At 53.1% G+C, this 12,622-nt stretch overlaps 1 protein-coding gene across 2 annotated transcripts in view; it reads right to left on the reverse strand.

The window, feature by feature from the left end:
* Positions 1-3,036: 3,036 nt before the first annotated feature.
* The window catches only part of ARID3B (AT-rich interaction domain 3B), a 48,243-nt gene continuing 38,657 nt past the window's right edge, over positions 3,037-12,622 (reverse strand). Inside the window, exons 5-9 of one of the 2 annotated variants that reach the window (XM_019983882.2) lie at positions 9,829-10,012; positions 8,341-8,609; positions 7,982-8,236; positions 6,447-6,545; positions 3,037-5,574 (exon numbers count right to left, since the gene is read on the reverse strand). In XM_019983882.2, coding sequence (XP_019839441.2) covers positions 5,411-5,574; positions 6,447-6,545; positions 7,982-8,236; positions 8,341-8,609; positions 9,829-10,012 — 971 coding nt within the window. In that variant the 3' untranslated portion in view covers positions 3,037-5,410. Of the gene's footprint in view, positions 5,575-6,446; positions 6,549-7,981; positions 8,237-8,340; positions 8,610-9,828; positions 10,013-12,622 lie in introns of both variants that reach the window. The other variant, XM_019983881.2, reaches the window with a different exon arrangement.

The following is a 12,622-nucleotide window of genomic DNA, read 5'->3' on the forward strand; positions in this document are numbered from 1 at the left end:
CTCTGGGACCGCATTGCTAGTTACTCAGCCTCTCCGTACCTCCCGTGTCATATACGTGTAGAGAAGCAAACGAGTTAATTCCTGCAAAGAACTTAAAAGCACACCTGGCCCACACCAATGTTCAGTAATTGGGACTTTTACAGCCTCCTTATCACTGCCAGCTATACACATCCCACGTTCTGGGGCATATGTGCAGATTTCCTCTGGGGTACAAATCTGGTAGCAGAATTGCTGGGCCCCACGTCATGTTCATGTTCCATTTTGCTAGGAAAAGCCAAAGTGTCTTTCAGAGTTAGGCTGATTTACACTCCCCCCAGCAGTCTGAGAGCTCCCATAGCTTTCCATCTTGGCCTGGTGTATTTTTTTTTTTTTTTTTTTTTGGCCATACTAGGTCTTCATTGCTGCTGGGCTTTGTCTAGTTGCAGCGATCAGAGGCTACTCTTGCGGTGACTTTTCTTGTTGCAGTGCTCACACTCTATAGCGTAAGGGCTCCATAGTTGTGGTGCAAAGGTCTAATTGTCCCTTAGTGTGTGTACTCTTCCTAGACCAGGGATCAAATGTCCCTTCTTTTGGACCACTGGACCATCAGGGAATCCAAGGCCTGGTATTTTAAGACTACAGCTTGTGACAATCTGATGACAGCGAATGTTTTTTCTGTATGTTTCTCTGATCACTGATGTCCAGTCATTTTATTTCCCCTTCTGCAGAACATCTGTTTATGACTTTGCCCCATCTGCTCAATTTTTCTTTTTCGCTTTTGTCTTTAGTTCAGTTCAGTGGCTCAGTCGTATCTGACTCTTTGCAACCCCATGAACTGCAGCACACCAGGCTTCACTGTCTATCACCAACACCCAAAGCTTGCTCAAACTCATCTCCATCAAGTCGGTGATGCCATCCAACCACATCATCCTCTGTCATCCCCTTCTCCTCCTGCCTTCAATCTTTCCCAGCATCAGGGTCTTTTCCAATGAGTCAGTTCTTCACATCAGGTGGCCAAAGTATTGGGAGTTTCAGCTTCAGCATCAGTCCTTCCAATGAATATTCAGGCCTGATTTCTTTTTTTAATTGGAGGCTAATTACTTTACAATGTTGTGGTGGTTTTTGCCATACATTCACATGAATCAGCCATGGATGTACATGTGTTCCCCATCTTGACCCTCCCTCCCCATCCCAACCCTCAGGGTCATCCCAGTACACCCGCCCTGAGCACCCTGTTTGATGCATTGAACCCGAAGTGGCGATCTATTTCACATATAATATACATGTTTCAATGCTATTCTCTCAAATCATCCCACCCTCACCTTCTCCCACAGAGTCCAAAAGTCTGTTCTTTACATCTGTGTCTCTTTTGCTGTCTCGCATATAGGGTCATCGTTCCCATCTTTGTAAATTCCACATATATGCATTAATATACTGTATTAGTGTTTTTCTTTCTGACTTACTTCGCTCTGTATAATAAGGGCCTGATTTCCTTTAGGATTGACTGGTTTGATCTTAAGACTGCTTTTGTCTTAAACATTTGTAAAAAATTCTGACCATTACTCCTTTGTCAGTTCTGTATTGCAAGTATCTCCTGCCAGTTTTTTATTTTTTGGTATCTTTTGATGAACTTTTTTTTTTTGGAGGGTCTAGTTTGAAGAACTCTTCTTTTCTCAAGGTCTTAGATATTCTCTCTCTCTCTCTCTCTCTATATATATATATATATATATTTTTTTTTTTTTTTTCCTGTTAATTGAGAGTGGAATGGAACTGCAGGCCTGGTGCCTTGTTCTTCCCAGATTCTCCATTTCTCACTGGACCCTTATTCAGCTGCCACTTCTCCCTCAGTGTCACCTCACATTCACTCCATGCTGTTAATATGTCTTTGGACCATGCTTCTTCTCATCTGGCGGCCTCCTCCTATAACAGGCCCGCTGAATCTCCACGTGGCAGCCCTGTGATGTGTCTCTGGAAGTTGTGACGTGTTATCCCAATTATGGGTAAATAAGTACTAAAGGGTTGGTTCTTTCTTTCAAAAATTTTTTTAAAATATCAGTGAGAGGTTCAAGACTGTCCCAATGTCACTCTCACTTTCCAGCACTTCAAAATGGCAGAGAAAGGTCTGACAGGTGAGGTGTCTGTCATGGATGGAGGAGGACAATCACAAACCTGCCCAGTGCTTTAGTTCTCTGCCCGTTTCTCTTAGTGTTGTCAGTCCCAGGTTGTGCCCATAGGATGTGCACTGCGGTAGAGAAAAATGCTGAGCAGCCTGGGCCTAGGCCTAAGTTTCAGTGGCAGTGTCCCAGGGTGTCCACATCTAGAATGTCTCCCAGTTCCAGGTCACCCTTCTAGAAAAGCCTCTAAGCCTATGCCCTCCTCAAAACACAGCAGTAGTATCCTGATGCTGAGGATAGGCCCAAATCCCTCAGCCTGGGCTCCATCCTGGCCCCAGCCACACTTTTGTCTACCAGTACTATCCAGTTCCCCAGTGCCAGATCCTGATACCACATGGATCAGTTCGTCCACTTTTCCTCATGTCTTGTTTGCAACTTCATTTTTCCTGATGAAATGTCCTGTGGTGTTGCAATTCATGGGGTCGCAGAGAGTCGGACATGACTGAGCGACTGATCTGATCTGATCTGAGGAAGCCTTCCAGGGATTCCCTAGTGAGCTGCTCCAGCATTTATCTGCCCATGGGTTCCAATCATGTTTTGTCGAGAGTCGTGTGTGCCTTCCAGACAAGAGTGTGAGCTCTGTAAGTGTGGGGACTGTACTTAGCAGTTGAAAGAGGGCTTGCTCGTGGCCCTGTTCCTGCTGGGACCCTGACGTGATGCCAGGGGTCAGTGCGGGTGGTCATGCAGTATCAGAGGCACCCAGCTAATACAGAAGACAGGCTGAGAGTAAGTGCTTTGGGGAAACAGTGAGTGAGCAGTGAAGAGAAAGTTTAGGAAAAATCAAGGGATCAGAGGAATAGTTTATTTAGCCCCTTTTATTTGGAAGTCCCTTGCCCTCTTCCTGTTACTGTCAAATCAAAGAGCCAAAGCACCTGTGTCCTGCTTGTGTGAAGAGGTAGAGGTTTATTGAAATATAAACATTCGAGAACATGTAAGATAGAAAATAACCACAACATATACAGACACTTGCTGCAAGAGGACTTCTGAGGTATTCATCCACTGCCTAGGCTACCCCTGTGCTATCACATTTTTTTCCTGGTTAAATACAAGATGGGGAAGGGGAAGGGACAGAGTGCCCCGGTCAATGGCTGCCATGTGACCTCAGGGCTGCACCGTCCGGAGAGCTCTTCTTGGCCCAGGGCCTCATTCTGGGGGCACTGGCGGGCATGCCTACCCTCTGGCTTTCAGGTTGAGACCTTGCTGCTGCCCCTCAGGGCAGCAAGGCCTTGATGAGAGGGCGAGACTGGGCAAGCTGCCTGGGGAAAGGAGAGGATCCAACAACCAGGAAGACACAGCACATGGTCCCTGTGTCCTCCGGGTGGCAAGGGTCCATCCTTCGTGACCAAAGTCCTGAGAAAGACACACTGGCCAAATGTCTGTGATGCCTTCAAGTGGGCCCAGCACCAGCCAACCAGGCTCCTCCCTGACACAGACACCAGATGCCCCTCTCTGCCCAGCCCTGTGCTGGCCTGGTGAGGCCAGGAGAGGGTCAGCCCCCAGCGGATGGGACTGTGTGTGTGTGTGTATGTGTGTGTGAGAGTGAGATGGTGTTGGGGGCTAGGGGAGAGAGAGGAGATGGAGTTGGTGGCGCTGCAGCTCACCGGGCTGAGGTATGTGTTCTGTGCTCGTGTCTGATTTCCCTTTCCTAGCCAGACTGAGCGTGGGGCTTGTGTGGGCTTGGGTCCACCTCAGCCTCCCGCCGGATAATGTCACAGTGGGCGGGGTTCTAGTGAACACTGCAGAGCGAACTTGACTGAGAGTTGAGCCATGTGTGAGAATCACCTCTTCTTTATGACACAGGAGCAGCCTGTTTCACCCCAGCATCCAAGAGGAGAGACAGAGCTCTCTCAGCATCTCCTCACCCTCTGGGGCAGCTTGACCCCTGCAGGCTTCATGGCCTCCACGGTCTGCACCTGCCCTGAGGTGGGAACACTGAGTGAAGGGGAGATGCCCTGCCCCTAGCCTGGTGAGGGACTGCCCCGCTCTGGTGGGAAATGGGTCAAGGGCCATCCTGACAACCAGTGTGGTTTCAGGACCCAACCTGCATGAGAGGGGTCCCTCCGTTCCACCTCCTCCCGCCGCTGTGATCCCTGAGTCATCTCTCCTGCCGCCTCCCCCTCCTCCTCACTGGGGGATCTTAGGGAGGGGCCAGAGGGGCTGGGGTGCCAAACCATTTGCTCGGCTTTGGGGGACATCTGCTTTCATTTCTTTGGTGCTACAGTAACAACAATAAAAATTTTAAAGTAAAAAAAACCCACAAAAGTCAGCAAACACATATAAAAAAGATTTCAGAGATGCAAATACTTCCTGAAGAGTCAAACATCAACAATTACAAATCTGAGGTATTTCAATGAACCTGACACTGGCAGGTTTGGGGATGGAGGGGCTGAGATGGCCCCCCGCCGAGAAGAGGTGGGGCCTGAGGGACAAGCAGGCTGTTTCCTGGGAGAGCTGGCCAACAGGGACCAATGGAGGGTGGCGGGGGCAGGGGCAGGGGCCTGAGGTCTGGGTGGGTCAGAAAAGGGCCAGTGGAGTGGGTGCCAGGGCCTGCTTGGGCCACCCCCGGGGCTCTGCCTCTCCCTTGGCAGATCCCCAGCAGGCCCTGGGTCCTGAGGACTGCCCTTATCAGCCCTTGCTCGGAACCATTAAAAAGGGATATGGGGCCCTGAGGACTGCTTCAAGACATGAATTTGAGGGACCCACACTCCGGGAACCAAACATGGTATAGGCAAGGTGGACTGGGAGGACCCCATCCCATGCTCAGCAGAGAAGGGCCGCAGAGGTGTGCTCTTGGCTCCAAGCAGCCCCACATGGGAGTTAAAGATGGGGGAGCTGAGCAGGGAAAGACACCAGTGACCCTGGAGTCACAGCAGAAGGCAGGGGAAGAGAAATAAATTAAAGGGGAAAGGGTGTGGAGAGCCTCCAGCCCTGTGTCAGCTTACAGATTGTCAATACACTGTGCCCGGGATGGGAGGGGGCCTGGGAGCCCTGGAGGAAGCTGGACGCCCACAGACCCCGCCCAGTTCTCCAGGACAATCCCTGATTGGACAACACTGCCCGGTCAGGCCCCTCCAGCCTCTCCCTGCCTCTAGAGTACAGCAGGACCTGATGGAGCCTGGGCAGATGGACATGTCCAAACTCTCAACATCTGGCCAAATGGTGTCTGATGTGGGCTCCATGAGATGAGGTAAATTCTGTGCATCAACTTCCGCCGCTCTTGAAGGAAGAGTGGGGAGTACGGAGCTGGGTCCTGCCCCTCAGAGGGACCAGCTGGTGGAGGGCTCTGCACTGGGGGTGCCCCGGGACGAGGTAGGACTTGGTGAGCAGTGAGAACTGCTGCTGCTGCTGGAGCTGCTGCCGATGCTCTGGGGGGCGGATCCTGTGATGAGGTGGACTGCAGGTTTCTGGGCAAACAGCACACCTGAGTGAGCGGAGGAGGGGAGAAGGCAGTGTGAGCAGGTGGCGAGAGCAGAGACAGGTGCAGGGGTTCAGTCCCTCACCATCTCACTGCTGCCTAACTCTGGGTGAGGCTCCAGGCAGGGTGGTGCGCTTGGTGCCGATACTGCCCTGCCAGCAGGTGTGTCTAAGCTGCTGAGGCGGGCAGTCAATTTGCTGAAAGGCCCCAAAGGCTCTAAGGGAAGTGTCCCCAGACCATGTTTAGGAAGATTAGCGATGAACCCGTCAAAGAAAGGAGACCTGTGCTTAGGAAGACTGTAATGGCGGACACATTTAACTTACGCATGCATGTGTGCTAAGTCGCTTCAGTGGTGTCTAACTCTTGGTGACCCTATGGACTGTGTAGCCCACCAGGCTCCTCTGTCCATGGGATTCTCCAGGCAAGATCACTGGAGCGGACAGCCATGCCCTCCTCCGGGGGATCTTCCAGACCCAAGGATCGAACTTATGTTTCTTATGTCTCCTGCACTGGCAGGAGGGTTCTTTACCACTAGTGCCATTGGGAAACCCCGATTTAGTTTACAATACAATATTAAAGACATGGATGGAGTTGATTATGATTCCTTACATTCAATGACTTTCTTTTAATGAGCGAGCCAACCAATTGGTCAAAAAAGGGTTAGACAAGGGGTCTCTATGACTCCGTCACAGGTGGAGGGGGACCTGCCATCCTGTTGGCAGTCCTCAGTCCTCCTCATCCAGAACTACTCTACCTTTAGAACTTTGAGACAACATGAAAGGAAGGCCCCCTGGGAAGGTGTTCAGACAGGAGTGTGGGGCGAGGGGGCCTTGCGGGGAGCAGCACCGAGACTGGCTGCCAGCCTGCACCTCCCTTACCTGCGTAAGTGGTACCATCGATGTCCACAGACATGCTGATGCTCCCAATGCTGCTTGTGGTTAGGTTCAGTGCTGCCGCCGAGGCCTCTGCTCTGTCCTCTGCTGGGGACAAGGGAGACGGCAGGCCCGGTCAAGCCCTTGGGCATTTCCGTCACCCCCTCTGAGGCTTGGCCACCCTCCCAGCCCGGCCGCAGCAGGCTAAGGCCTCCCAGAGTTCGAAAGCAACCGTGTAACCTTCTCGAGCATGAGGTCTGGCAGGAGACCCAGGCTGGTCAATATCCTATTGCTTGCTTTCTCCACTGACTCACTTCACTTCCCCAACTCGCTCTGCTCTCAGAGAAGAGGGGTCACATTGGGAAGGAGGCGGACCTCGGCTCATAGCTGTGCACTGATGCGTTCAGTGTGATTCAACAAACCCTGAGCACCCATTATCCACCAGACGGGGGGCCAGGATGGGCGAAGGGGTCGGAGATCACTAAGACCAGCCCCATCCACTGAGAACTCGCCTGGCTTCTTCCTCCCCTTAATTAGACTGGGGTGTCCTCAAGGATGGGGTCTGCCTATCTAGTCCCTGTCACTCCCTCTCCATCTGAGCCATCCACGGTCTATGGAAGGCGGCAGGCACTGGCACAAGAGGCCTCTGCCCGGCCCACCTGAGACTCTGTCCGTTCCTGATGCTGAGAGCCAATAATTCTTCCAGATGAGCTGCTTCATCTATTAGCCTCTGGCTCGTGCAGGACCAGGGGCAGCTGGCCTGAGCAGGGAACAGGGCAGAGCCCTGCTCTGGGCCACCATCTCGTTTCCTTGGGCTCCTCACCAGGGGAGAGTGGGACAGGGAGGGGCTGCCTGGGAATACACACAGCTCCCTTCACACCTGATTTTCCCCCAACACAAGCCTGCTCATGTTTGTTCTGAGAGAGAGTCAAGAATAGCAAAGAAATGTGTGAGGGGGAAAGGGGAGAAACAGGAATGAGGGGTGTGGGGTGTGTGGCTGTAGGGATGAGAAGGTGGGGCATCTGAAAAATGTGGAGGGCAAGGGACAGATGTCAATTATGCTGCCAAACTTGTATTTCCTCCTCCCTTCCCTCCTGAGGGCCACTGGCTGCCGGCCTGAGGCAGCTCTGGCCCCTTGCTGGGCCTAGGGAGTGGGGCGCAGTCTTTCTTCCAGGTGGTGGGGCAGTGGGGGGTAAGGGCAAGCCCTTTAACTGAGACAGATCAAAAAGCAGGAGTGGACAGGGAAGACCTCGCAATTGGCCCTGAAGGTCTCCAGCTCCTCCTCTTTGAACAACTGCTTTTCCTTTTTGCTACAAAACAGGGCACGCCTGAGGAACTGCAGGCACCCTGGAAAATGACCTCAGCTTGGTGAACTGAGGTCTCCGTGGCCACTGAACCCCCAAGTGACTCCCTGGTCTCTAGATCCTTCTGTGGATTGGGTGAGAGGGCTGGGGGCAACACCTGGAGGGCCCCCACCCTAGTCCCTGGACATGAACCCGCCCTGAATGGAGCCGGGGCCTGGCACACAGGCTGCTGCTCACCCCTGCCATTGATCCTGATCTTCATGGGCAGCTGCCGTGCCATGTTGAACAAGTTGCGCTGGAAAGCCTGCTGCACCAGGCGCTGCTCCTCCTCTGACAGCCTGGACACCTTCTTCTCAGGAGGCTCCCCTGACTCCAGCCGCTCCCGCAGCTGCTCCAGCGTGGCCGTCCGGGTACTGGCCTGCTGGCCAGCCAAAGTCACAGGCACAGCCAGGCGATTTGGCACGGGCACGGTGGTCACCGGGACTCCATCACCTGACAAAGGCACCAGAGCTGGATGCAGCCCACAACCCGCCCTCCCTCCTGCATCTTGGACCCAGGGAGCTTGGTGCCCCTTCTCCCCCAGGAGCCCTGCAGACCTTTCCTGAGAGGAGCTGCTGGGGATATTCGAGAGCCGCTGGCACTGGTGCCACCACTGGAGCCCAGCCCAAGGATGGGGAAGCGGATCTTGGGTGGGGAGAGGAGGGCAGGGGCCCCAGCAGCAGCGGTGGGTGAGTAGCCAAAGAGGGAGGAACTGTAGCTGGGCCGCCGGCCCTCCCTCCTGTTGCCGTCAATGGCCGCCTGCAGCTCAGCAGGGGAGCTCAAGGCTTTCTTCTCGCACTCGTAGGCATAGAGATATTTCATATACCTGGATGGAGGGAAGGAAGGAAGGATCACCCAAAATGCAGTGCCAGGACCGCCCAGTGTAAGCTGATGATCCTCTGCAAGGGGCCTCTGTGGGGCAGGCTCTGTCCTCCAGGACGAAGGAGCACGACCTGGAGAACTCGGTGGAAGAGGAGCCTCAGGATGGCGGGACACCCCAGCCCAGGCTCCCTAAGCGCACCCAGGGCTGAGTGCGGCTGGAACTAGAGTCATGGCTCATCGGGGAAACGGCTATCATCACTCATGTTCTGTGTCCATGTGGCACCTTTCCAGTGCCCTGGGAGAAAGGGGAAATGCCATGTTTTGCAATGTCTTTCTGGCTCCTTGATCTCCTAACCGTTCTGAGTCAGCTGTTCAGACAGGCGCAACCCTTCCCGTTGTGGGTAGGCCTAGAAGTGCCGTCCCGCTTTGTGTGAGATGCCCCAAGAAAGCAGTTCTCTACCTAAGAACTCTCGGAGAAAGATGGCTCTGCTGGCTGTCGCTCTGTTCCCAACTTCTGCAGGAACTGTTTCACTGGATAAGACCCTTCTACTTTTCAGCAAGGCCTTAACAAGCCACCCAAGCCACACACGGCTGATCCTTCTGTCTTCTTCACAGAGCAACATCCCGAGTTCCCAAAGAACAGATTCGCTTCTGGACCCCCTTCTTCAATGCTCCCCCTGCTCCTGCCACCCTTATAATTAACTCAAATGGGTACAAAAACAGGTCACCAATCCCAGTGGAGGCCTGCCTGCTTTCCTCTGGGTAAGCTGAATGTCAAGTATAAAGAGCCAGGCTTAGAGTGGGGTACTGTGTAGGAGAAGATGTCTTGGAAAGATTGTGGACTTCAGAGACAGAAGTCCAGGTATGAACCTCAGCCTGCTTACTAACTGATACGGCTCTGACCAAACAATCTAGGCTCTGAGACTTAGTTCTTGTCATCTGGAAAACAGGGACAAAACCTGCTTGGTGGGGTTGCCGGTGAAATGAAATGAATGAAATGAAACGAAACGGAAAGGTGAAGCAACAGACACAGGACACGCCTGAGAAAAGGCACTCTCAGTTTACTGAGGTGACCGAGGGATTCATCTCAGAAAGCTCCTGGCTCTTTCAGGCATTCCGCCCGTTTTGCTCACTACATGGTGGAATTTCCTTCCTTCCTTGCCTCAAGGTTAATTCCCTCTTGCAGGCCTCAGCCGCCTTTCTGCAGGGCGCAGGCCACTCACTGGGTCCTCAGGGTGAAGGCGGCGCTGGTGATGGACGTGGGCAGGTTCAAGCCTTTGGTGATCTCTCTCCAGATCTTCTTGTTGATGATCTCCACCAGGCCCCCCTTCTCCGTCACCAGCTTATACAGCATGTACAGGTCCAGGATCTGCTTGGCCATAATGGGGATTCGGTTGATGGGGGTCCCTGCGATGGTGCAAGGAGAGAAACACAGGGCTAGGTCATTTTCAGGCAGAGAAAGAAGACATCTGTGCATGGCCACGTTTTGCTGAGTTGGAAACATGTTCACAAATATGCTCAGAAGTGTAATCTGAGTCAAACTCCCAAAGCCTGGAAGCTATCAGACTAGCTGCCAGGTCTCCTCAGGAAGAACAGAGAGATAGGTCTGACTCACAGGCTGTGTGGCCTTGGGTAAAGCACATGGCCTCTCTGGGTCTGCTCCCCGCTGTAAATAAGAGAGCCAGACTACATGATTTCAAAGAGTTTATTTTTTGCTAGCAATATGACTCCTAATGATTTGGAGATCAGTCTGGGGTGTTCATTGGAAGGACTAATGTTGAAGCTGAAACTCCAATACTTTGGCTACCTGATGCGAAGAGCTGACTCATTTGAAAAGACCCAGATGCTGTGAAAAATTGAGGGCAGGAGGAGAAGGGGATGACAGAGGATAAGATGGTTGGATGGCATCACCAACTCGATGGACGTGAGTCTGAGTGAACTCTGGGAGCTGGTGATAGACAGGGAGGCCTGGCATGCTGCGGTTCATGGGGTCGCAAAGAGTCGGACACGACTGAGCGACTGAACTGAATGATTTGGCAACTCAGTCCTCTAGAGCCTTCAGAAGTCATTTGGCTGCCTCCCCAGTGAACTAACTCTTTCCTGACCCCTGCACAGGGGAGGGCCTGTCCCACTGTCCACATGGACAGCTCCCGGGCTTCTCTTCTGCAGCTCTCAGCGCCGTTTATAACCGTGCTTTAATTTATTTTCATCCTGCCTTGTTTTCTCCTTATCTCTTCTCCTGCTGCAGGATAGAGAAATGGTTTTTTTTTTGTCTCCTGTGTCCCCACCATGTCAAAGGAGCTGCTGGGCACACAGGTCTCCAAGGGGATGAAAAACCACTCAACAGTTCTCTCCCCACTAATCACTCCACCCCCTCCCTGGCCTCTGAAAGAGGGAGGGTCAGAGCTGCTTCCGCCCCCTGGCCCCGAAGGGAAGTGACAGGAGTCAGGGACTTGATTAGGAAACCTGGCCCGGAGCAGGAAGGCCCACTAATGAGCACCCGGGGACGGCAGGGAGGGCGCGGCCAGGCTCCTTTCTTGGGCAGCCGGGATGCTCGTCAGGAGGCGTGATGGATGACTGTCATTTGGCAGCCCCGGGATTAATGATCTGGAGGTCAGAGGGGAGAATTCCAGCGGGAAGGGTCACCGTCCGGGGCACCGTATGAGACTTGTTGCCTTTTGATGGCAAGTCCTTTTACTGTACACCGGCTGCTCCTCCTCTGCCTTGCCCACCCCCCCGCCGCCAGACCCCCTCCCACCCCCACTCCGGCTTGCTGCAGTCTCACTGACTGCCTGGTGGACGTCAGGCCAGCTTGATTAGAGAAGGGCTGTTTGTTTCAGCTCCTCCTGCTTCTTTCCCCTCAAGGAATGGCATTTTCATCTCAGTCCTTGCACACTGCCCTCGCTCTTTTTATAGGGTAATTCAAGCCAGAGTGGAGTGAAGGGTCCCACGATTATGAGGGAGAAGCAGTGTGAGCGCAAACACAGGGCACTGCTATGGTGGTCCCAGGCCCCCTTCCTCAGTGTAGGAGGGAGCTAGAGGCCTTGAAGACCTTTGTCTTGACAAAGGCCACGGAGTTAAATCCAAAGGATCACTGGTAAAATGTCAGAGGACTGCCGGCATGCTCCTAAGACACAATAGCGCACACGCTGGTTAACTTCTCCCTGTGCTGTTCTGTACAGCAGACTTCATTCCTGTCATAAGCACAAAGGTCTCACACAACAAAATTGGTCTCCCGGCAGAACAGGGCTAAGGTCTCCTTCCTCTATAGCTGGTCTGCCTGAGCCTTCATGGCCTTGCCTTGAGAGTTTGGAGGACCACTTCCAAGGTTCCCTCCCACAGGACCCTGAAGATGTCAGTTCCAGAAGCTTCCGGAACATCTTTATACGTGACCCATTCACTTCCAGGTCTGATGTTCACACTCAGCTCCCCTTCATCCCCTAGGCGAGCTCCCTTTTCCCATCCTTGCCTCTTCATTCAGCAACACCATCGCTCTGAGAGGTCTTGGGCAGGAACCTCAGAGGGAGACTGCTCCTCTTCTCTCTTCCCCACCTTTAGGTTGTCTGGAGGCTCACCGATTCCTCCTCTGAGGCACCTTTCAAAGCTCACTTGCTCTCTACAGCCATCACCGTGGGCCAGGCCCTCACTGGCTCCCCATTAGAGACCCTAGCAGCCCTGAATCCACGTGTTCAACCTGCATGCTACTGCCAGACAATCTGATGAAAACACCACTTTCACCCCATTACTCACTTCCTAGTTTAAAAAACCCACAATGACTCTTATTGCCAACCCAGCCCGCCTCACATGTTCAATATCATGACTCAGGTTCCTGAACACTCCTTAGAAGATTGTATGTGTGTTATTTGCTCACTTGTGTCTGACTCTTTGCGACCCCACTGACTGTAGCTCACCAGGCTCCTCTGTCCATGGAATTCTCCAGGCAAGAATACTAAAGTGGGTTGCATTCCCTCCCCGAGGGGATCTTCCCAACCCAGGGACTGAACCCTGGTCTCCTGA

The sequence above is a fragment of the Bos indicus genome, chromosome 21, assembly GCF_029378745.1.
Source record: "Bos indicus isolate NIAB-ARS_2022 breed Sahiwal x Tharparkar chromosome 21, NIAB-ARS_B.indTharparkar_mat_pri_1.0, whole genome shotgun sequence".
Classification (NCBI taxonomy): domain Eukaryota; kingdom Metazoa; phylum Chordata; class Mammalia; order Artiodactyla; family Bovidae; genus Bos; species Bos indicus.